We start from the raw sequence: 22149 nt of genomic DNA, 5'->3' as shown, positions 1-22149 counted from the left end.
CTGATTATGTCAATATTTGCGGCCTTTTTACATAGCGTGAGGTCAGCCGCAGTCTGCGTTTACCTGTTAAATCGCACGTACAAGCTCACAAATGTTCTGCACTTCATCATTGCTTGGGGAAATTTGGAATTGAATGCATGAAGACACATCACCGGCGTTAGTGTTCGTGTTTTTCTCACCGTGTCTGCGAGCTGAGGTTTGAGGTCCAACTTGAGGAAGCGGAATGCCAAAACTGGAAGTATACAGATTGCCGTTGCCAGTGCAATCGTCAACCACACGACCGGCTGCAATAGGGTGCTCTGAGCACTGCCTGCACTCAAAAACACAAACACGCAATTGTTAAGCCTCACATTGGGAATAGGTACTGGAGAAAACGCACTTTACAAATTGGCGTTCCCCATGGCTCTTTCTTAAGTCCATTTCCCTACAATAAGCATGAATACTTTGCACACCCTCTTACAAGTGGATTCTGTGCAGAATTAAGCTATCACATTTTAACTCATGCCACCATCTTAAGTGCCTCGAATTAACCTATAATACATTTCAGATGTTCTACATGTTTTTTATTCTTTTTCGCAGAAGCCTCAGGGTTTTCTGCTAAAACATACTCAAATTTTATGCTTCACTTGTAGGTATGGTATTATTATTTTTTGGTTTATTTCATGAGTACTGTTGTGTTTAGCTACCTTACGAACAAAAAGTGCAACATTGGCTCAATATGTGAAAAAACACTTGAAGTCTTCCAAATGAGTGTGGACAAATGTGTTAGTCTGATGAAACCATGGGTGAACATTTTGGCCACAGTTTCTTAATGCAAAAACATTCAATGCTTACTTAACAGATGTTCATGAAAAAAAAAAAATGGTGTTGTTTTTCTTGTGTGTTTGTGGGTGGGGGTGGAACATTATTGTGGACCGACCTACAAAATGGAAGTGACTTGGGAAGCCCCTGAAGAGTGTCTGACTGTGCACAGCAAACATAATGGTGAAGTAGCAGCCTAAAGATCCCCACACAAACACATGGTTGAAAATGGTCCAGAACCCGGTGTCCAGTGAGATCTACACAATCAGAAACAGAAAAACAACGAAGCATGGTCACAACGCCCTGACGATGACATACAAAGCCAGGAGCAGCTGCATGGAAAATCCACCCCAATGGCTTACCTGTACACTCACCACAATGACCAAGGCGGTTGCCGTGGTGACAGCAAAGGTCTGGTAGTCGGCGAGAGGCTCTCCACTGCTCTGCGAGGCGTCGGCGAGGATGGCGTAAGGGACAAAAAACAGCACCACTGATGTGTAGATGCCTTGCGCGATGCAGATGAAGAACTCTCGCTTATTGAAGAGCAGATTGAATTGGCCTGGCTCGTACAGCTTTGGATACTCCAGACTTCTTTGATCAGGCACATCCTAAAATGCAAGGAGGTAAAACAATAAATTGGGGCTTCTGATATAAGAGACTTGCTTGCACTTTTTGCAGTTGAACATAATATATTAATACCTGGTCAAATATGCCCATTGCGAGGACTGGCAGAGACGTGTAGACAATGTTGTAGAGAGTGATGAAGAACTGATCATACACCGTCTACGAGACAAAGATAGATACATGATGCTTGTCCTGCTTCCATGAAGTCTTGTCCACAACTGACCTGGGCAGAAAAGCCGCAGAAGAAGCCAAACCAGAAGTGCACCATCGTGAAGGCAAAATTCTTGTAGAAGAAGTAGCACAGGAAGCGACACATGCGTAGGTAGGACCATCGGCCGTGGACCAGCAGAAGCCGCTGCAAGAAGCGGAACTGGGAGAAGGAGTAGTCACTGGCAAGTGCGGCCTGGATGCCTTCTTGTCCTGAGATGCCAACACCGATATGAGCACCTGGAGATGAGGTTATTTGTGTTAGCATGAATCTTGTGTTCTGACACTTCTTTCCTGTTTCAGAGTTGATGATTAATAGTTCGGCATTTCAGCATGCAAGTTTGCATCCGTTTTTAAGAAAAGGTACTTGTCAATGTTCATTAAGACTATCCCAACTAGAAGGGTCAAAGGCATCCTTAAAGACCCCCTCTGTACTCCTAATTAGGGCTACTTTTGACCCTCAGCCGGGCATCACCGAGACGGTTATAGAACTGACTTGGGAGGCTTTGTTCCAACTTTTGTTCCGGGCTCTCTGGCCCAAAATGCCAGGTGGGAAAATAAAAGTCTGACCATGGACATCCAGGCCTCCCTCTGCTGGTTGCCCGTTATGTACCCAGAAAAGCTGACGGCGACCCCTTAATATTTTTGTATGTTGTATGACAACACAGGCGTGTATGTACATGCTGGCAAAATGATGATGCAACTACAAAAAGTCTATCACAGGAAGGTGCAGGAAAACAGTCCATAAGGTTAGCAGGTTATCTCAACATAACGTGAGCATGAACTGTTTGCTTGTCATTGGGGCCTCAAGGTGGTTAAAGAAAGCTCCCAATGCGGTGAGGACACAGCATACACTGCAATATGCATTGCCACACAGTCTACCGGGCTTTTCGTAACACAGGGGAACACATCTGTTACTGAACCTCTGTTGAGCGTGCGGTTGCCAAAAAAATGGACACAGGCAGCGCAACTTCTCTCTTCCATCTTGTTGCCTGCCTCCCCGTTACCATTCTTCCTCCAACTTACTTTTGATCATGCTCACGTCATTCGCTCCATCCCCAATGGCCAAGGTGACGGTTCGCTTGTATTTCTTGACCAGCTCCACCACCTGAGCCTTTTGGAGTGGAGTCACACGGCAGCAAATCACCACTTTGCATGCGCACGCTGTCGTGATAAACTCTTCCTCCGTGTCAGCTTCCAGTGCGTGGGCCTTGTTGGGTGGCAGGAGAGAGAACTTAGTCGAAGTCTCTGTGATTTGAAAAAGTGCTTACCTACATATGGAAATTAGTGAGGCAAATGAAACAAATATAAGATATTGGTGCCTTGACATACATGTTGAATTCATTCCATTCTGGTGCAACTCTTGTTTATATTGGGTGTAATTACACTGTCGAGCACTAGATGGCATCACACCTATTTTAAATTTGAAAGAGGAATGAAACAGGAAGCACTTCAGCACAGCCTATTTTTTTTTTAAATGATTTAATTGAATTGAATTTTTTTACGGTGACATAAATACGTGATAGTGAGAGTTTTACTGTAATGACAATTTAAGTCACGTTTTTTTATTTTAAATTGAGAAAAATAGCATGTCGCGGTATTGTACTATTTTACATAGGCATACAGTAATAAACTATTTTAATTGAATGCAGAGAATTAAATAGTTTGCCATCATGATAATTCAAGAGCCATGTGCTTGCTGATTCTGGTATACACATCTCAGCCACCAGTGGGCAGTATAACACACTGACATACTACAAGTAGATTTTGATGATGGAACTCAGAAGAAGACTGTCGCAAGGAAAATGCTATAGTACTGATAATCGGGGGATAAAAGCTTTGTTTATATCGTCACTTGTCAAAATGTGACTTCCATTCCTTGTTGAACTTTGCCTTTAATATCATAATTTTTTGACATTGTCTTGGAAAATCTAATTTATTCGTATAGGATTCTTGACTTTTTATCCTGACAAAATCCATTGTTAATACAACTTTATGATTTTATCGAGTCTTCGAGTGGCCCAAATAAAGCGGCTTTTAAATTCCTACCAGGCTGTGACCATTGATGATGAGGGCGAAATCTCCCGAGATGTTGTCCATGAGGTTGGAAGGAGGACATTGTGACTTCTTTCCTGCTCTTTTGAATTTTGTGAAGCAGGCCTCTCGACATCCTTCGACCACCTTCTCTTTCTCCCCCTCTTTTGTGTGCGACTGCGCAATCATCTGTTCCCTCGCTCTCCTATAGAGGAAGAAACCAAAAACTTGACAAAAAACATAGAAAAGAAAATTTCATACAATGTGGTTCCATAAACTCTAACCTGAGTTCCTGCTTCACTCTCTGGACGCTATGTCCGCTGATGATGAAAACCTCGGTCATATCATCTGTCAACATCTTACACGAGTAGCCAATATTGACCGCCGTCTCTGCGTGAGATTCAAAATGATCAACTTGAGCGGATCCAGGAAATCTTTTGAGAAAAAATCAGCACTTTTGCCTCACCTTGCTTGTCACCTGTAAGCACCCACGTCTTGATGTTAGCCAGGGAGAGGAGAGCGATGGTCTCTGGGACACCTTCCTGCAGCTTGTCTTCTACAGCTGTAGCACCCAGCAACTAACACACACACACACACGCGCACACCTGAATTAACTTGACTTAAATAGGACTCACAATACTTAATAATTCAAATCAGATTGTCACAAAAAGTCTCACCGAGTGTACTGACCGTCATGTCTTGTTCAATCTGCTCATAGGCAGCTGACAGCAAGTCTTCTTCTTTCTCAGCACATTGGTGGCTCTCTGACCAAATTTCCCATTGCTCCTCTGACAGGTCCCTGTAGGCCAGAGCCAGCGTCCGCAGCCCATCAGCGGCGTACTCCTGCAGAAAAAAAACAAAAAAAAACCAAACAAACAGAAGACACTAGCATGAAAGATCCTTTAAAACAGGTGTGTGCAAACTACGGCCCAGGGGCCACATGCGGCGCGTTAAATGTTTTAATCCGGCCCGCCGAACTTGAAAAAAAATTCAATGAATAAACCTTGTTAATTTTTTATGTGAGGTTACCAAAACACTCCATCCATCTGCTCCTGGTCCGGCCCCTCTGTCAAATTTTAGAACCCATTGTGGCCCGCCAATCAAAAAGTTTGTCCACCCCCGCATTAAAAGGATCTTTGTGCGAGCTAGTCTTGCCATCATGACAGTAGATGGCAGCACAGGTTCACGCAGGAGTCACAGGTTGAATGAACCTGTGGTTAGTGACTCACATTGAGGTGGTCCGAGGTGATATCGATCAGGTCCTGCTTACAGGGGCGGAGCCTTTCCAACAACACTGTGTCAGCACCTTTGCAGTAAAGACGGATCCTGCCCTCGGGGTTACGGACTGACAAACAATCAACAGAAGAAAAACATTGCGGATCATCATGCTTCTTTGACTGGATCCATCCGATCTACTCATCCATCCCTCCCACCAATGACAGACATCCTCTTCCGTGCGTTGTTGAAGTCCAGGATGGCAAGCAGCGTATAGGTGACGGTTCGCCCCATCTCAGTGGTGGTGATGGTCCCTGGCGTTCGAGAGCGGAAAACAAATCCAAAGTTCCTTGCGGCTGTCACGAGAGCCCTCTCGTCCGGAGACTGGGATTTGTAGACCAGCTCTCCTGGACACACACACACACACACACACACACAAAGGTCAAATGGATGGAATCAGACATGCATTTGGCATTTCCTCCTGGTCCTCACCCTCGCTCTTCTCCTCACTCATGACGGTATGGCAGAGGGAGAGCAGGCGGAAAAACTCGTGAGCGTGGGAATCGCCCACTTTGACCGACTCCAGGAGCGTGTCATCATAGAAACAGAAGTCTGGGTCTGCCAGGAGATTGAAAGGAGAGAAGTCCAGCCTCTGGAAGAGAAACTATATTATTGAGTCATATGCGCATTTTCAGGGACTTTATATAATGTCGATTCTTGAGGGGGATCCAGACCTTTGGCCGGGGGCCCAGTGGGTCAGCTAACTCCCCTAAAAGTGACACACATGTGATACATTGATGTATAATATTGTGTTTTATATATATGTATACTATTGACCGAAAATGTCATCCAGTGTATTGTAGAATGTATTTTGCACAAGTGTGCAAACTCACCATAACTGTGTCCATCGATGGAGCACTTTTTGAAGCTCATGATGTTCTGTGTGAGTGTCCCAGTCTTGTCACTGAAGATGTACTCAACCTGAATGAAATCATTTGAGTATGAAAACAGGTCAAAAGTAGGAGATTAAGTGGGACAAAGTACTACTTTCCGCTTTGTTGCGGAAACGCACCTGGCCCAGCTCCTCACTCAGCGTGGTGGTCCGGGCCTCGGCTGCTGTGTTGCACTGTGAGCAGAACATCCTCTGGTCCCAGTTGATGAAGTAGCTGTGGCCCAGTCGGATCACCTCCACACTAGTATACGCACATAAACACATCAAATGTGACTTATTGTATTCAAAAAAACAAAAAGTACTTTTTTTAAATTATGTTACTCTCATAAAATCTTTTTTTCTTGTACTACAGCTTTTTGCTCATATTGCAACATTCTCACAAAATGAAGAATTACGAATGAAATTTTGCAACCTACATACGGGAATAATTACTTATGTACTTAAGTCTTGCAAAAGTCTGACTTATTTCTTATGACCCTTTTCTTTTAATACTATAGACCACTGCGTGGGGAATGGGCAATTTGCGCGGAGCTGACTTAGACCCGACGTTGGTAATTTTACAGATGAGTGTAGATCGTCAGCGTTCTGGGGGAAGGGCTGCGCTACTGTGGGTGTGGTCGCAGCCGACTTCAATCATAGCCAATCAAAGCAACTCCATTCTTTAACTGCGGCACACTAGTCACGCATTACGGTCTTGTGTGGTTTTTTTTGTATTACGATTTTTATTTGTGTAAAATTACAACTTTATTCTTGCAAATAATGAACATGCAATGTTATAACTTTGTTCTCACAAAATTATGAATTTATTCTCTTTTCAAAATCAAGCATTATTATTGAGTGAAGAATGTTAATTTCTTCCCATGCTCTTACATATCGACTTGTCCTCACCTGACATACAGCGAGATGGGCACCACCGTGTTGAGGATGATCACATAAGACCAGAAGGCGAGGACAGCGGAGAAGAGGAAGCCATCCACCGGAGGATCCCAAGGTAGGTAACTCTGAAACAGCGAGCCCACCTCTCGCTCCCACACGGCATTGCCCACAGCCAAAATGACACCCATACACACCAGGAAACCAAAGATCTGCCATGGAGAAAGATGAACGCCTTGAAATATGACACTAAATCCACTGAGCTCATGTCCTCAAATAGTTGCCGGCCATGAAAGTGAGAAGGAGTCTTACCCAGAGGACCAAAGTGTTCATCAGCCGGTCGATGCTGGTACGCTTAAATTTAGTGCGACCGCTATTCTGCATCAGCTTGGTGTCTGGTCCTGAAAAGCAAACAAATAATATCACACAATCACGTTATTACTAAAAATTGTTTGCTACTTATGTAGCATCGCTAATGTAGTATAACTGCATGAATAGTCAACTGATATACATTTTATGTAATAAACTAGTAATAATCTCATTGTGTGAATTTCGATCAAGTGCACAATATTTGAATATATTTCATCTGGGGACCTTCTGAATGTTGTCCGCCCGTATAGATTTGAGTACATCACCAGAGACACATTTCTACCTGCAAAGATGACCAAGCCGTAGCAGGCCTCGGTGTTACGCAGGACACACCCTCGAAGGAGCATGTTCTGGTTGGTCAAAGTGTACTTCTTGTTCCGCCAGCACAAAGTGCCGCTAAAACGATCCAGCTTGTTGTTGGGGGGCTCACAGACCACCTCACCTTCACACGCAGAGATAAACGTCGACGTTGAAAGAGGAGAGAGGAGCACATCCGTCAACTCAAAAACTTACCATTAAACTGTGCTAAGTTGTTTGGATCCCCCAGTTCGGATGTCACAGAGACAGACTGGCGCACCTTCATGTTGGTCTCTCTGTAGGATATTCAACGCTTCATAAAGGGAATTATTGTCAACTGACGGACAAGGCGCGGTTCGTTCACTGACCCGTCCAGTTCGGCTGTCTCGATGTAACAGAGACCGTGAGGTTCGCTGCTGGACAACAGCAGCAAGTCGGCCTGGAAGTAGATTCAAGGACATTGTGCTCGATTTTCATTGACACTGTTATAAAAGCAGCATTTTTTTCCCTTGTGGTTGTAGTTCAAAGTAGCGTACAACTGCAATGCAAGTCCGGTGAGAACGGCGGCGAATGTTTTTTTTTTTCCCCCCTTTCATGGTCAACATTAGAATCTTATGATATTATGGAGTTACTTACTGCCACAAACTGATTGTTCTCCAATTTGATGATGTCACCCACTCGGACGTTCATCCACTTTTCATTCTCAAGTCTGACACAGCAACATAGGAAGATAAAAAAAATACAATACAAAATTTGGATGGGAGTTTAGCGCCTGACACACACGGTTCCCCCTCTGTTCTTATTGTCACTGTCTAAGTCATCTAATCTTGGCAATACAGAATATTAAAAAAGTTCACACACCCCTGTTTTAATGCCAGGTTTATGTGGTAAAAAATCATTTTGTGTTTTGGTGTTCATTGTAGCATGTCAAAATGTTGCCATGTTTAAAACTTACGAGCCACGGATGAGCACTTGCGACTGACGGTTGTTCACTTGGTTGTCACTCCTGTGGCGAAACTGCAGGAGACAACCAACGAAGAAGACAATGTTAACATTCAACCGCAAAAGTCTTACGAAATGTATTTGATTGTGACGTAAAGCAAGACTGAGTCGTCCGCACGTAGTCGTCCGTTGCGTCCTTCACGGCGGTGATGCTCAGCACCAGAGCTAAAGGCACGATGGTGGTGAACCACGACAGGGAGGAGATCTGAGGGATCAACTGGATCACACAGACTCCACGTTAGACTGAATCAGGAAACACGAGCTGCCAGACTATGTGGACTACAGACCATTTTAGTAATCTGGGAGAGTTTTAGTGGTGTAGTCAAGCAAACAAAATATCAATGTGTGAGAAAGCGTTTTAGCAGCGTACATAAAATGTTTCAGGAGTACATGAAAAAGAAATGAGAGTGATTCAGATGTGTATGTGAGTGAGAAAAGTTTCATCCGTGTCATGAGAGAGTGTTCCACAAGTATATTTAGTGTGAGAGCATTTCATTTGTGAATGAGAGAGCTTCAGTCGTATAAGTGGTCAAAAAAAAAATCAACAGCGTGTGTTAGGATTTCAGTGGTGTGCGTGAGTGTGTTTCATTTTTTTTACATGTGAGAGCGTTTCAGTAGTGTGTGTGAATGCAAAACAAATTTAAATAATGTGTGAGAGCATCTTAGCATTTCCGTAGCAAAAACAATGTTGGTATTTGTGTGAGAGCATTTCATTATTTTTGAGTGTGAGGGTATTTCAATAGTCAGTAGAGGAAACCGCCGGCAGGTTTCTGCAATGAGCATTTAGGATTAGTCTGACTCCTCCCCCTCTTGTCCCGCAGCTCACCTGCAGAATGAGCAGGAAGAGGAAGTAGGTGTTGGCCACTTCCTGAAACTGCTCGAACAGGTTGATGGGAAGGAAGGTGAGGACGTTGTACTTGGATGTGGAGATGCAGTTACTCTTGTTTTGAAGGAGGACACACAAATCAAATAATGTATAACACAGCATAAAGTCAGAGAGAGAGGGAGATAAAGAGAGAGAGAGAGAGAAAGAGAGAAAGAGAAAGAGAGTTGGAGAGAGAGAGAAAGAGAGAGAGAAAGAGAGAGAGAGAAAGACCGTAAGAGAGAGAAAGAACGAGAAAGAGAGAGAGAAAGACCATAAGAGAGAGAAAGAAAGAGAAAGAGAGAGAGAAAGACCGTAAGAGAGAGAGAGAGAGAGAGAGCTTACTGCATACTGGAACTTTTCATTGAGCTCTCTGTCATTGGCTCTGACCCTTCTCTCCTCCTCTGCGGGAACACATCAGACGCATTATGTGATGCAAACACACAAACATTATTATACACGTTCTAATCTCATCCATTCAAAGGTCGGGTACACCCTGGACTTGTTGCCAGGCAATCACAATTAGAAGAACGACTACGTATCACCATTAGAAAAGACATGAGTTGGATTTTTATTCAAAATGAGCAGTGAATCTCATGTGGTGGAGATAGAACTCAGTTCTTACTGCTCAGGTCATCCTTTTAAAATATTTATGAGAGCGCTTTTTAACTGAAGTGACTCTGCAGAGCACCGCGAAGATGTAAGCAGTGGACCTGTGCTGGACTGATGAAAGGTGAGAAGTCTCAGCACGGATTTGACTGATGACGATACGACAAGCAACGAGGAGGCCACAGGAAGAGTCAGCACACTCAAGCGATTAACACGCAATCACATTCGTGCACATTAATAAACGTGCTGCAGTTTCCTGTGCTTGTGCAGCCGTGACTCATGATCTGATGTCATCAACCCAGCCAGACGTGTGTCATGTAATCACAACTAATAATAGATTTTGATTTGTTTTATGATTACAGATTGATGAGAGATGCATGAGTGGATGAATGGATAGGTGGGTTAATGCATGGATGGAAACACATTATTATGAGATCACAGTCTGTTCTGGCAAAAATCCAAAAACAATAGCACAAAACATAAAATGAAACTTTTCTTCACGATTATTCTATGATTCTCTTTTGCCGAAACCTCTTCCTCTGTTCTAGAACGCTGAACAGTCACTTGAATGCATCTTTAGCAAACTGCCCATTAAGTGTTTAATACCGTACATCTGACAGCAGCGAAGGCATTAGGAGCCCCGACGCTGACTGCGATGTGAGAAGAAGTGCGTTGAAATCCATAAAGCTCCATTACAGACAAACCTGCAGGCTCACTCGGAGACATCAACGAGTCTATGAGTATCGATTCAAGCTGAAACACTCAATATCAATAATATGAATGACAAATATTGAGTCTAATTGCAGTCAAATGGGCATTTTTATATGGAAAGAAATTTGGTGGGCCTCCAACTATTTATCTAGGCTACAAAACAAGAACAGCGCTAACGATTTCAGAAAAATAAAGTCATTCAGACAAACGACTCCAAAATGTTAGTTGATTTGTTTGCTGAGGAAATCATGTTCCAGACATCCGGAATGGCTGTAAAGCGAGTGAGACGTCACAGAGTTGACGATCCAAAGGTCGCAGAAAGGGTCACACTGTTGCGATGTGTTCAAGCTGACGAATGAAGATGATGATGATGATGAGGCGAGCAATGTCACCGTTATGCGAGCCTGGCGCCCTCAAATTGATCAGCGACTCAGTCAGCAGTGGCAAGTGGCAAAAGGCAAGGTCATTGTCGTTAATACTCACTGCCGTACATATCATATAAAACGTGGACCAAAGCCATCATCATCACTTCACTTCTTGACGGCATCCTGGTCCTGATGTGACAATATAGTGCAAAATGTTGTTGTTTTTTTTCACGACGTTACAACACTGTCAGCATATGCAAGGAGATTACGAAGGTATCCAAAGGGCTCTTTTCTCAGGGGATCAAGTTGCGCGATGGCTCAACCGGGCGCCATCGAGGTGGAGCATCAGCAGCCCACGTGACACATCGTGACGTGATGTTCACTATTACATTGTGTATTCACGCATTATTCTGTTGATATAATATGTATTCACGTAAAGTTGTCCCAACTGCTTTTTATACAGTGGTGCCTTGAGGTAGATATAGTATTTATATATATATATATATATATATATATATATATATATATATATAGATATATATATATATGCTGGCCTAACATAATCATAATCATGATGTTATATTATATCTAGTGTTGTATTTTTTCGGTGAGAGTTTTTATCCAATCAGAATTCCACTAGCTCGTGTTGCCAGGCAGGTTTCACAATACCAGTAGCGCGCACTATTCTTTCCGAGACGTTCAGATGCAATTGCGCGGGCATCTCTTCTGTCAACGTCAATGAGATTTCAGATTTGATCAGTTCACGAGTTGGTTACCGTGAGCCCTCTCGCTGGCCTTACGCTAAAGGCGATGAACGCGTTTTGTGATTGGATACTCACTCGTGAGGGGGCATTGCTATGCGGAATCTACACACCGTCTGTCGTAACTGGCGACCGTTCGAAAATCGAAAGTATATTCTTTATTTTTTAAACCTCAATGGCCGAAGGAGGGAAAAGTGTGGATTTGATTGCAGACACACCTGTGAAGCCATTTTCAAGACGGACCTTTCAAGAAGAAGCTAGGCTGTGCAACACTCAGAAGTGTGTAAGTGTTTGTCTTCATATTATTTCTCCAGCCGTGGTGTCATGATGGTATTATGAGGGGGATTTATTCAAGTAGGACTAAGTAGGACTTCACTGAAAGCCCAAGTGTGCAGTGCACGGCACGCTACTGATATTTATATACATGCTATAAGATGACATGACATCAGGACCATAGTAGCGATTTTGTGGCTAAAATAGCACACTGGTTTGTTCAAATTTGATAGTATCTGTAGAAACTGCAACCGTGTTCGGCAGTGTAAAGACTTATTTCCGCCTATTAAACTGCCTTTGAAAATAAGTCAGACGGCGCTTGCCTCAGCCTGTTTGGGGCACTTGTTTAGCGGCACGTTGCTAGCTACTAGCCGCTAACTTTGGCAACAAGCGGCGTATAAAACAATGTCAGCATAATCAGTAAATGTTTTTTAGCGTCCTTAATTAGCGATTGAATATGGCTCGGTGTATTATTTTATTTGTAAAGATTTTATTTTGAAGTTGGCCTTTTCACTACAACCCCGCATTCCACGTACATAAAACAGTATCCAATCCACTCAAAACGCCACTTTGGTCAGAACCCTTCAAAATACAATTTTCCCAAAGTGCCAGAAAACAGTTCTCACTTGCGCCGCTCTCTCGTCGTAGATCAACAGACGTGAGAGTGGACTAAAGCAGGCGAAAAAAACGTCTCAATGTCGCAGCCATCGGGTTTCTCAATTGCTGTTTTTATTAATTCTTATATCCGTGTGAGCTTTTGAAACGTCTTCAGTTGCAGCCCAAGTACTATTCCAATCGAAAGTATGAATAAACGCATTTCAATTTTCTACAGCTTTAGACGACTCACTGATTGACGTGTGAATGTGCGTGTTGGTCAAGTTGCCCGCCGCCCTTCCGAGGACACGAGCGACAGTATGAAAAATGGCTGCATGGATAGTTTATGCCGTACCTGGAGGAGGTTTCTTTGTAAACATCGCCACACCGCAACCTCCTTGCCTCTGTTTTGGCCCATCAGAGTATCTACAAAAGAAACACATGAGACAGAAATACAGTCCACTGATTAACAGGTGTGCACTGCATATTCTAATAAGGAATTAAAAACATGGCCCACTTTAAAAAGTTGGGGGAGAGTTAACATCTTGAGATGTGACATTATTTTTTTTTTAAATAAAAAAAAAATTTGCAAGAAGTTGAACTGTCAGGCAGACTCGCTAACTACGAGGACATTATGCTGCCCTGGAGGACAACGCATAGAACGTCTCGTCGGCTCATCTTTAGAACTGACACTAACACTGTGGCAGACGAGCCGTTAATCAATACTGCTGAGGGAGCGAGCGAGACAGATTTTCAGCTCCAGTTTCCTCTCTCCCACTGTCCCTCTTTCTCTCCTCATCTTGTCTTTATTTTCTCTCTGTTCACTTTCCAACATGAAAGACTCCACGCCCCTTCAGTAATACGAGAGAGGCAAAAACGTAACGTTGTGTGTCACAGACGACGTCGAGTTAAAGGTCAAATATCAGCTTTAGAAATGAAAAGAAATTGGAGCCGGAAGATATATTGACTGTTATCAGCAAATTTACAGTGACTTGGACCCGGGCGTGAGAAAGTAACTTTGGGCCATGAGCCAAATTCCGCTTCATCATATCAACATGCAATCAGATTAGATATAAAAACTCATAAATTTAGAGATAAATGTTTGGCATTGGAGATTGTTAGTTACACCTTTAACGATTCACATCCTTCACACGTTTTGCAGTACTCATTTTTTGTGAAACTAAATCGTTGCAAAAGACGGTTATAGGCTGTGTTACAGATCATAAGGGGATCATCTCACAAGCTTTTCCTATTTTGACTCATAAGCCTTTTCAATTCACTCATTAGATTGTGCAAGTGTATTCTTTTAAATCTTTTTGGAGGTTAAAATTGCTGGCTGATTCATTTAGCATTCGACTCTTATGGAGAAATCACATTTACACAAAGACTTTGCGACGGTTCCTTCCTGCTCAGATGTGTGTGCTACACTAATGACCTTCTCGTTGTTTCTGCTCCCCCAGACACCCCCCCCCCGCACACACACACACACACACACACACACTGCGATCCATATCCTTCCATTTCCATTTATACAGGAACTGGGATTTGCCTTGTATAGCGCTTTTCTTCTTTCAAGGTACTCAAAGTGCCTTGTCCCCGCATTCATCGACTGAAGACACAGATCAGGGAGCCAGTGGGGGTTCAATATCTTGCTCAAGGGCACTCAGATTTGAACTCACAATCTTTGGGACAGTAGATGGCCACCTGATCCATGCTGCAATTTTTTCGTTACAAAAAAAAAAAAGACGAATCATCAACTTATGCACATATGCAGTTAAATACGTTTGCAATTTAACATTTACAAAATGAAGTGAAATATAGAAATACAAATTAAATTAACAACAATATCGAGTAACACAACTTAATTGAATAGAAAATACTAAATGGAATAAAATAATAAATACCATTTCTTAAAACAACTTATAAATAAATAAATAAATATAACAAAACATATGATAATAAATGACTATGTAAGCTTTAAAATAAATAAATACAACTAGGTCAAATGTAACTGACAACGTACAGCTTCGTAAAAACTCTGTAGGGGACACAACAAAGCCATTTAATTGGGTTTTTGGAATTTGCGCTACAAAAAAAATAGATTTTTCACCAGGCCTGATAAGTGTGTTAAGTTTTGGTGAACTTTCATGTTTGTTTAGACCCTCAAAAATGTGATTTGTGCATAACAATAATAAATAAAAAATATTATTTCAATTACTCAACTTAAAATATAGCCTACGCATTTTGCTTTGTTTGTTAGCATTAGGCTAAATAAACTTATCTAAAGCGTCAAGTTATGTGATTGTTTCAAATATTTTCTCACAAATTATGTTTTATATTTACTTTGACAGCATCTTCTTTGAAGAACTGTCTACTATTGTGAAGCAAATTGAGTTACATTCACTTCCACCATACAGGGCTCATATCTCAAATTTTTGCTCGCAGGTCAAACCAAAAAAAATTATCGGGCGAACAGCAAACAAAATCAGGTCACTTTTATCTCAAGGCAGAACTGTATACGCATTAAAGTGTCACTTTACAGATAATGAATTTTGCTTATTACACCAAAGCAAGCAAATTATTAATTGGTATTGCAAATCATGCAGCAGTATGCTTCACACGCAAACACACACTGATCCCAAGTCCACCAGCAGCGTAAACAAAGTCGATAAAAGCAGAACAGGAAAACATTATTGACTGAATCAAACGTACCTCCTCAAAGTTGTCAACAGTTAAATGTTTCCAGTCAAGGCATCCTCGCGTCTCTTCTTTGTCTGAGGTCACCATGAGGTTGGCGATTGTTGATGCTGGCTGAGGATGAGGATGATGATGAGGGAGGAAGAGACGGGGGGGGGGGCGAAAGTCATCCACGATGGTGCTCTGCTTCACTTTGGTTTATGTAAACGATGTTTCTTGTGGTTTATTCTTCATGCGGGTTTATTTACGCATGATTTGAGTGTGTAAAAGTGTGGTATGATGTGAGCTCTCTCTAGTGGTTTGTGAAAGAATAACTTTAAATGTTCCAACTCGCGCATAGTCACATGGGCTTGGCGGTTGACCCATCTGTGGGCGGGCGACCAAGGGAGTAGAAAGAATAGAAAGCATTTTGGATTGGTTAAGATACAGCGCATTTTTAGAATAAGGCTCCACGTCCGTGGTATTCATGAGAGTGACAGTTCAACTAAGAATATGCAGTTTCCTGGTAGTTTCTGAGAGCGAGCGTTACCTATTTGGATTGAATTATTTTATCATTTCAAAATTATTAATTTTAATGTTTTAATGCTACAATTTTAAAATTAAAATAAATTCAATTAAAAAAATACATTTAAATAAAAGCCTTTAATTCATTACAGATGTAATATTAAAATCTGTTGAAATATTTTATAAATAAATTAATACTGCTATTAATTACTATTGAACTTAAAATTTCAAAGCTTTGTGGAAAAAAAAAAAATCTCAAGCTCAGAGCAACTGATTTTTTTTTAATAATAGCAGCATACAAATAAATAGAACAATCCTTTAGATTCAGAACTGAATTAGAAAAAAAATAAACAGCATTATGAGCTTCCTCCACTTTGTTTATGAAGCTCATCTCATTTATAGATAAAATACACACACACACACACAAAAAAGAACAAGATTCAAGAATGTCCATTAAAACTTTTTCCGTGAGCGTCTCAGAATGACGTCACCTTCAACTGGATCAGTGGCGCGTTTGCAGGCTGCTTGATGATGTCGCTGGCAGTGGAGAGCGTGTCCGCGTCTTTGGGGGGATCCGAGTCAGGGAGGTGCCAGTGGATGAAGATTACATAAAGCAACGAACCTGAGACGCCCCCAAGAAGGGGAGCCACGACAGGCACCCAGAACCAGTAGTTGTAACACCTGCGCAGCAAACATTTTGATTAGTCGTCTGACCAGATACAATGAAGATATTGTGTCCATTATCATAAACTCCAATCTCATATACAAAGATAACGTTCACATTTGATTGTCACTAGCAGAGATGTACACTGAACCTCCGCCTATTCACAAATTCACCTATTCCTGTTTTCGAATCCCTGCCTTAGGAAAATCTCTTTAGCTTAATGCTAACAAATAATGCAAAAAGTAAGACAGGCTAACAAATTGCATCGGTGTGGTGGCGCTGAGCAACGCATAGTTGAACAGAAACTGTGGAGCAACACATGTAGACAGATAGTAGACTCATTTATTCTTTATCCTTGGTCAATAGGGGATTATTGTTATACTCACTGGCCACTTCATTAGGAACACTTGCACAATTTTCACTTCTTCTTTCACTTCTTTCCAAATCGCATTTGCAAAATCAATTTGCACTCAGCACGTGCAGCAACCACAATCATAAAAACACAAGATGGTGAACTCTGACAGTCATTCCCAATGTCATTGGGTTGCATTTACGTGAAGACTTCCGAGCCCCAGCCTGCAGTCAGAGTTAGAAGTCGAGGTCCCAGATCACGAGCGGGGTTTATGGCCGCCCCGCAGTTGCCCGACATGGACATGGAGATGCCCAGCACGATGACCGCCACGATGGCGGGAATCAGCCCGCTGGGAGCCGGCGTGTTCCTCTTCTCGTCCAGACAGAGGATGCATAACATGAGCATGCCGGTGCCCACCACCTGGTCATGACAAATATCTGCAACATCAGTATGATATACGATATCCAGTAGAAAAATATTGCTAGAAACAGACCTGGTCCAAAAAAGTTCTGCCCAAGGTGACATACTCGGAGGGATATGTGGCAAATATGGACGCCGTCTCATTTGGTCCATACACAGTCAGTATTCCGCCGCTAAAATCCATTATAGCGTCTAAGACAGACAAATAGAAGTGATATGAAGCTAATATCAGCACAAATATAAATCCAAGTAAGGTTGAAGTAGGAAAATAAAACATTGGGATTTGAAAAGGCAAAATATAGAAAACATTCATTCAAGTATCGGTAAGGGACGACTGTTCTTATTTATAATATTATTAATATTTTTGTATCGTATTTAATAGGTATTTTTTTCTAAAATAAATGTGAAATTTTATTTTATTTTTTTTCATGCAATTTTTTTTCTTTTATGCATACATTTAAGAAACGACATTTTGAAGTGGTGATATTATTTTATATCCGTTTCAAATATGTAATTCTAATAAAAGTACGACAAAATTCTGACTTATTTAATTATTAACAATTATTTGCTTGCTATCATTTTTTTACATTTATTAGAACTTATATAGTAAAATAATGTAAATTTGCTACAAGTCTATTATTTTTAATAAATGTGAGTTTTAGTTTTACATAAAACATCAAACATCTACTAACACTCTCACTAACCAATAGTAGATGTCTGAACAAGCTGAGTGCATACACATCTATCTAAAAATGTTGTTAATCATTTGCGTCCGCTTTCCAAACGACCTTACAAACCATTAACAATCCCTAAAGGGCCGATGGCTAAATGATGCCATACATCATCTAGAAATGTTAAATCTGACAATTCTAAAGTATGAAAATACATTCATTAAGCATGTTATGTTTGAGCTTATTAATAATGAATAAACCATTCGCGACTGTTTATTAACTGCGTATTAATGATTATTCAGGTCAGAAACGCTGCAGAAAATATTCAACTCGGTATTTAATAAATCTTTACATATATGCTTAATAATAAGTAAAACATTTTTAGTTGTATTTACTAACTACATACAAATGATTATTTGTGTCAGAAACATGCTTTAAAAATGATGAGTTCAGTATTCACAAATGTTCGGCTAATGCCTCCTTAATGTGTACTGAAATATTTGTCATGTTTTAATAATAATTTTGACTAATTATTTCAATACTTGTATGTTGACCTTTGACAAAAAATTTGTAACTTGATTCCAAAAAAAATTTTCAACATATGTGTGCTTATTTTTTTTTAGTAAATGACGTGTAGTCAATATTTTCTAATGCTTTCATTCATCTATTTTCTGCAGCGCTGGTCGTCATTAGTGTCGCGTTGTTATGCATGTCAACATGCACGCTTAACACACACACACACACACACACGCGCACACACGTCTTCCACTTTTTTCATGGAAACAAAGCTTACAAGATTCCAAATGTACATTTCCCATGTTCCTGACTTTTTCCAAGACAACTTATGTTTTTACGCTGATAATCAGGTGTTGACACTTTGCTCTTTGCTGTTGCCGAACACGTGAATGTTCCCACTGTTCCCACTACTAAAGCTTTATCTTATCTCACAAATGCTATATTTTGTTGCATGGAAAAGTACAGATCTTGTGACAATCATCGCCTTGAATTATTCCGGAATAGATTTATTCAAACTTTGTGAGGCAACTTCAAACTAATGCATGAAAGGAAGTCTTCCCAACTGGGGCGCAAGATCTCAAACGCTCCAAAAGTAATAAAAGAGTCAAAAGACAGACCGTAGTAGACTGTGTAGACGAGCGCCGATGCAACATATGCGCCGAGAACTTGGGAGAGCCAATAGGGCAGCATCCTCTTCCATGGCACCTGGCCCAACACACAGAAACTGAGCGTTACGGCCGGGTTCAGATGGGCACCTGCAGAAGCACACAGCGGGAGAAAGAAAAGATCATTAAACATCATTTGTGTGTGTTAATGCAGGATCTTGAACTCATCTGGGTGATGCCAGTGTTGTATAATTTAAACATTGTGTGCGAAAAGGTTTCATGTTCATCCGGTACCTGTGATGCCTTTGGTGAGGTACATGGCCGACATCACGCCCACTGAGAAGGACATGTTGATCGACAAAAACTGGCCTTTGGTCTCCCTGCTGGTCTTCACCTGCGCTGCCGCTGAGCATCCGAAAAGCTTCATGGCACATAAAAGCAGAAAAAAAAAAATTCGAGGTGAAGCTATGTGCAAATATAATTCAGAAAAAAAAAATGTCACTCAAACTGCTAAAAGAGTTTGATGCATCAGATCAATTTGAGAGGTCATCTAAGGTCATACTGTAACATCACAGAATAAAAGTCCAATATTTTGCTAAAAAAAAAAAAAGAAAATCATTATTCCTTTTTTTTTTGCAAACTATCACATTTGAATCCACTCGCAGAGAAATAAAAACAAACACGGACTCAATCACCTTTTAGACGGTGACGACATTGCCAAATAAGCTAATATTTGCTTACAGGCGGTAATGACGATGCCTTTGATTCAGCAGTTATCTTCCATTCATTTTTAGCTAAAAACAATCAAAACAATTCAATAAAATATGAACTAACTAATTTTGAAATGAAACTAACAACATGTGCTTAAACCAAAAGTAATGGGACACTTGTGCTCAGCTGTTCCATGGCCAAGTGGGCATGCATGGATGCCAATAGAACTATTTCCTTGTATCTATTAATTATGTGACTTCTGAAGTGTTTCGGGCAATATATTCTGTTCATATTCAGCCAAATACTTTACAACTCTTTGGAGGGCGCTTCACAGTGCAGAAGGACAATAACCTGACGTGTATTGCAAAAGCAGCCAGAAAGTTTTTTTTTTTTTTTAAGGCAAAGAAGTGGGATGGTATGCAAGGCCATGTCAGTCATCTGACATGAATCCAACTGAGCATGCATTTTCACTTGATCAAGACAAAACTGAAGGGAAACTGCCCGAAAAACAGGCAGGAACTGAAGGCAGTAGAAGCCTGGCAGAGCATCAGCACGTCCCAATATTTGCTGCTGTCACAGTATTACATTTCAAATTGAGTACAAATTACAAAATAAATCTCTCAAATTATTGTTGATCTGAAGCTATTTATGTTATGTCATATTTACATAAAAATATTGCTAAAATATTACTGTCAGCCGGAATTCTCTCTTCTCCAAAATCACTTTTTTTTTTGTGTATCAATATCAACATGCCCCGCTGTTCAATTAATAAATTTTTCACTCAATTAATGAATTATAATGTGACGTACATGTCAGCACCCAAATTGCTATGAAGTCACACTAAATATTGACTGAATAATTTATTGTTTTCTTTTTTTTTTTTAATTTCTTTAATTAATTGCCAAACACGCAGTGGGTCACGTTGACCCCCGAATAGTTTTGATGCAAAATATCAAACGGGTCAATTTGACCCTCTACTTTTATTTTCTTTTTCATATCTGCAACATGAAGAATTGTTATTTTAGTAAAAAAAAATATTTGTAGAGTATTTTTTTTTACTTTTAATATTTACTGTGTCCTACCTCCAGTAGATGTGCAAGTAGTGTAGGGGGAAAACTCTTAACGTCCTATCATTAGTTTGCATACTGAATTATTTATTTTTATTGAAATAAACTGTATCATAGTCATAAAGCAATGTTGTGGAAATGGTGACATCGCATTGCCGCAAAGGACTGACTGAATCGTCCAATAAGATTTCTCTGTTGTCATCCCAATGCTCGGGTCAGACTGAAAGAATATACATCACTGTCAAGGGTACAACGCCTTTGTGAGTATCATAGCAGTTATTTTTTTTTTTTAATCCAGTTGAGACGATCAGCATATTACTCACCAACAAGACAAAGGTGCCCAAAAACTCAGCCATGCACTCTCTCAGTAGCGCATTTGTCACCCGGAAGACGCGTCGCTTCAACATGACTGCAAAGTGCTTGGACGTCAGCAGGCGCCACTTCCACAAGCAGCATCTCCTTGTCCAACTGGCCTCTTCGTCCCTTTTTCAGCCCAGCTCCTCCAACACTAGCAATCATTTACCAGCTCGTCACAGCGCACTCATTTGCAACATTGGTCGCTGACGGCATCAACATGGAGAAAGTCATAAAATAGGAGGACAGATTTTGCTTGGACACAGACCACCAACTACCTTTTATAGCCATTATGATGATTGTGATGAGTTATTAAAACAACAATCCTAAATGTTGTTGACTCTCAAAGTGTGGTAATTGTATCAGTCTCCCTCTAGTGGTACATGAAAGAATCACTGCCAGTACAGTTCAGTTATATTTACCGTTTAGATGTAACTTTTATATGCAATACATGCGAATTATTTATTAATATACTAACTATCATCTAATTACTAAATATATATATATATATATATATATATATATATATATATATATATATATATATATATATATATATATATATATATATATATATATATATATATATATATATATATATATATATATATTCTCCCAAACCATAACTAATAGCAATCATCATAAAAAGATTTTGACATCAGTGTTTCTTTGCTATATAGTACATAATTATAATAATCATAATGTCATGACATTTTATTGCAATACAATTTTTGAAAATTTAAACAGAAAAACAAATGCACTGGCACTACTATTAATAATAAATAGATTAATTAACCATACAATTGAAGTTTTAAAAATTTGAAGTGCTAAATATGTGCAAACCTGTCAATAAGTAAAAAATCTTCTTAACAATTTCAATATTGACTAGTATTGTCCTTAATTACTATGACTACTTACTCCTCATAATACAAATAAAAACGTGAATATGCTCTTCTGGATGCTTCATATCTCGGAATGTAGTCATTCAGATGAATTAAGTTGAAATTTGGCCCAAGCCAAAGCTCTCCACAAGGTTTCG

At 40.4% G+C, this 22149-nt stretch overlaps 3 protein-coding genes across 3 annotated transcripts in view; 1 reads left to right on the top strand and 2 right to left on the bottom strand.

Moving 5' to 3' along the window:
• atp8b2 (ATPase phospholipid transporting 8B2) overlaps nucleotides 1-12929 on the bottom strand; it is a 15832-nt gene extending 2903 nt beyond the window's left edge. Inside the window, exons 1-27 of the mRNA XM_088307624.1 lie at nucleotides 12905-12929; nucleotides 9582-9640; nucleotides 9201-9314; nucleotides 8493-8591; nucleotides 8328-8389; nucleotides 8009-8081; nucleotides 7741-7811; nucleotides 7589-7668; nucleotides 7359-7517; nucleotides 7019-7107; nucleotides 6722-6918; nucleotides 5954-6074; nucleotides 5775-5862; nucleotides 5616-5650; nucleotides 5374-5533; nucleotides 5100-5288; nucleotides 4896-5011; nucleotides 4357-4509; nucleotides 4133-4244; nucleotides 3951-4056; nucleotides 3682-3871; nucleotides 2659-2842; nucleotides 1649-1872; nucleotides 1501-1584; nucleotides 1164-1409; nucleotides 920-1058; nucleotides 180-310 (exon numbers count right to left, since the gene is read on the bottom strand). Of these exons, the coding sequence (XP_088163750.1) occupies nucleotides 180-310; nucleotides 920-1058; nucleotides 1164-1409; nucleotides 1501-1584; nucleotides 1649-1872; nucleotides 2659-2842; nucleotides 3682-3871; nucleotides 3951-4056; nucleotides 4133-4244; nucleotides 4357-4509; nucleotides 4896-5011; nucleotides 5100-5288; nucleotides 5374-5533; nucleotides 5616-5650; nucleotides 5775-5862; nucleotides 5954-6074; nucleotides 6722-6918; nucleotides 7019-7107; nucleotides 7359-7517; nucleotides 7589-7668; nucleotides 7741-7811; nucleotides 8009-8081; nucleotides 8328-8389; nucleotides 8493-8591; nucleotides 9201-9314; nucleotides 9582-9640; nucleotides 12905-12929 (3306 nt within the window). The remainder of the gene's footprint in view (nucleotides 1-179; nucleotides 311-919; nucleotides 1059-1163; nucleotides 1410-1500; nucleotides 1585-1648; nucleotides 1873-2658; nucleotides 2843-3681; nucleotides 3872-3950; nucleotides 4057-4132; nucleotides 4245-4356; nucleotides 4510-4895; nucleotides 5012-5099; nucleotides 5289-5373; nucleotides 5534-5615; nucleotides 5651-5774; nucleotides 5863-5953; nucleotides 6075-6721; nucleotides 6919-7018; nucleotides 7108-7358; nucleotides 7518-7588; nucleotides 7669-7740; nucleotides 7812-8008; nucleotides 8082-8327; nucleotides 8390-8492; nucleotides 8592-9200; nucleotides 9315-9581; nucleotides 9641-12904) is intronic.
• ltap1 (lipid transport auxiliary protein 1) overlaps nucleotides 11657-22149 on the top strand; it is a 25342-nt gene continuing 14849 nt past the window's right edge. Inside the window, exon 1 of the mRNA XM_088307628.1 lies at nucleotides 11657-11965. Coding sequence (XP_088163754.1) covers nucleotides 11858-11965 — 108 coding nt within the window. The 5' untranslated portion in view covers nucleotides 11657-11857. The remainder of the gene's footprint in view (nucleotides 11966-22149) is intronic.
• Nucleotides 16012-21505, bottom strand: aqp10a (aquaporin 10a). The gene is made up of 6 exons (XM_088306325.1): nucleotides 21080-21505; nucleotides 19273-19399; nucleotides 18991-19128; nucleotides 17260-17378; nucleotides 16969-17186; nucleotides 16012-16431 (listed from the first exon to the last, which is right to left on the bottom strand). The coding sequence occupies exons 1-6, from the start codon at nucleotides 21161-21163 to the stop codon at nucleotides 16227-16229; spliced, it is 891 nt and encodes a 296-aa protein (XP_088162451.1). The 5' UTR covers nucleotides 21164-21505; the 3' UTR covers nucleotides 16012-16226.

This window comes from Idiotropiscis lumnitzeri, chromosome 10, assembly GCF_059441095.1.
Source record: "Idiotropiscis lumnitzeri isolate Australia: NSW breed Sydney's pygmy pipehorse chromosome 10, RoL_Ilum_1.0, whole genome shotgun sequence".
Classification (NCBI taxonomy): domain Eukaryota; kingdom Metazoa; phylum Chordata; class Actinopteri; order Syngnathiformes; family Syngnathidae; genus Idiotropiscis; species Idiotropiscis lumnitzeri.
Note: the sequence above shows the minus strand (reverse complement) of the source record. Positions and strands in the feature narration are given on the sequence as shown.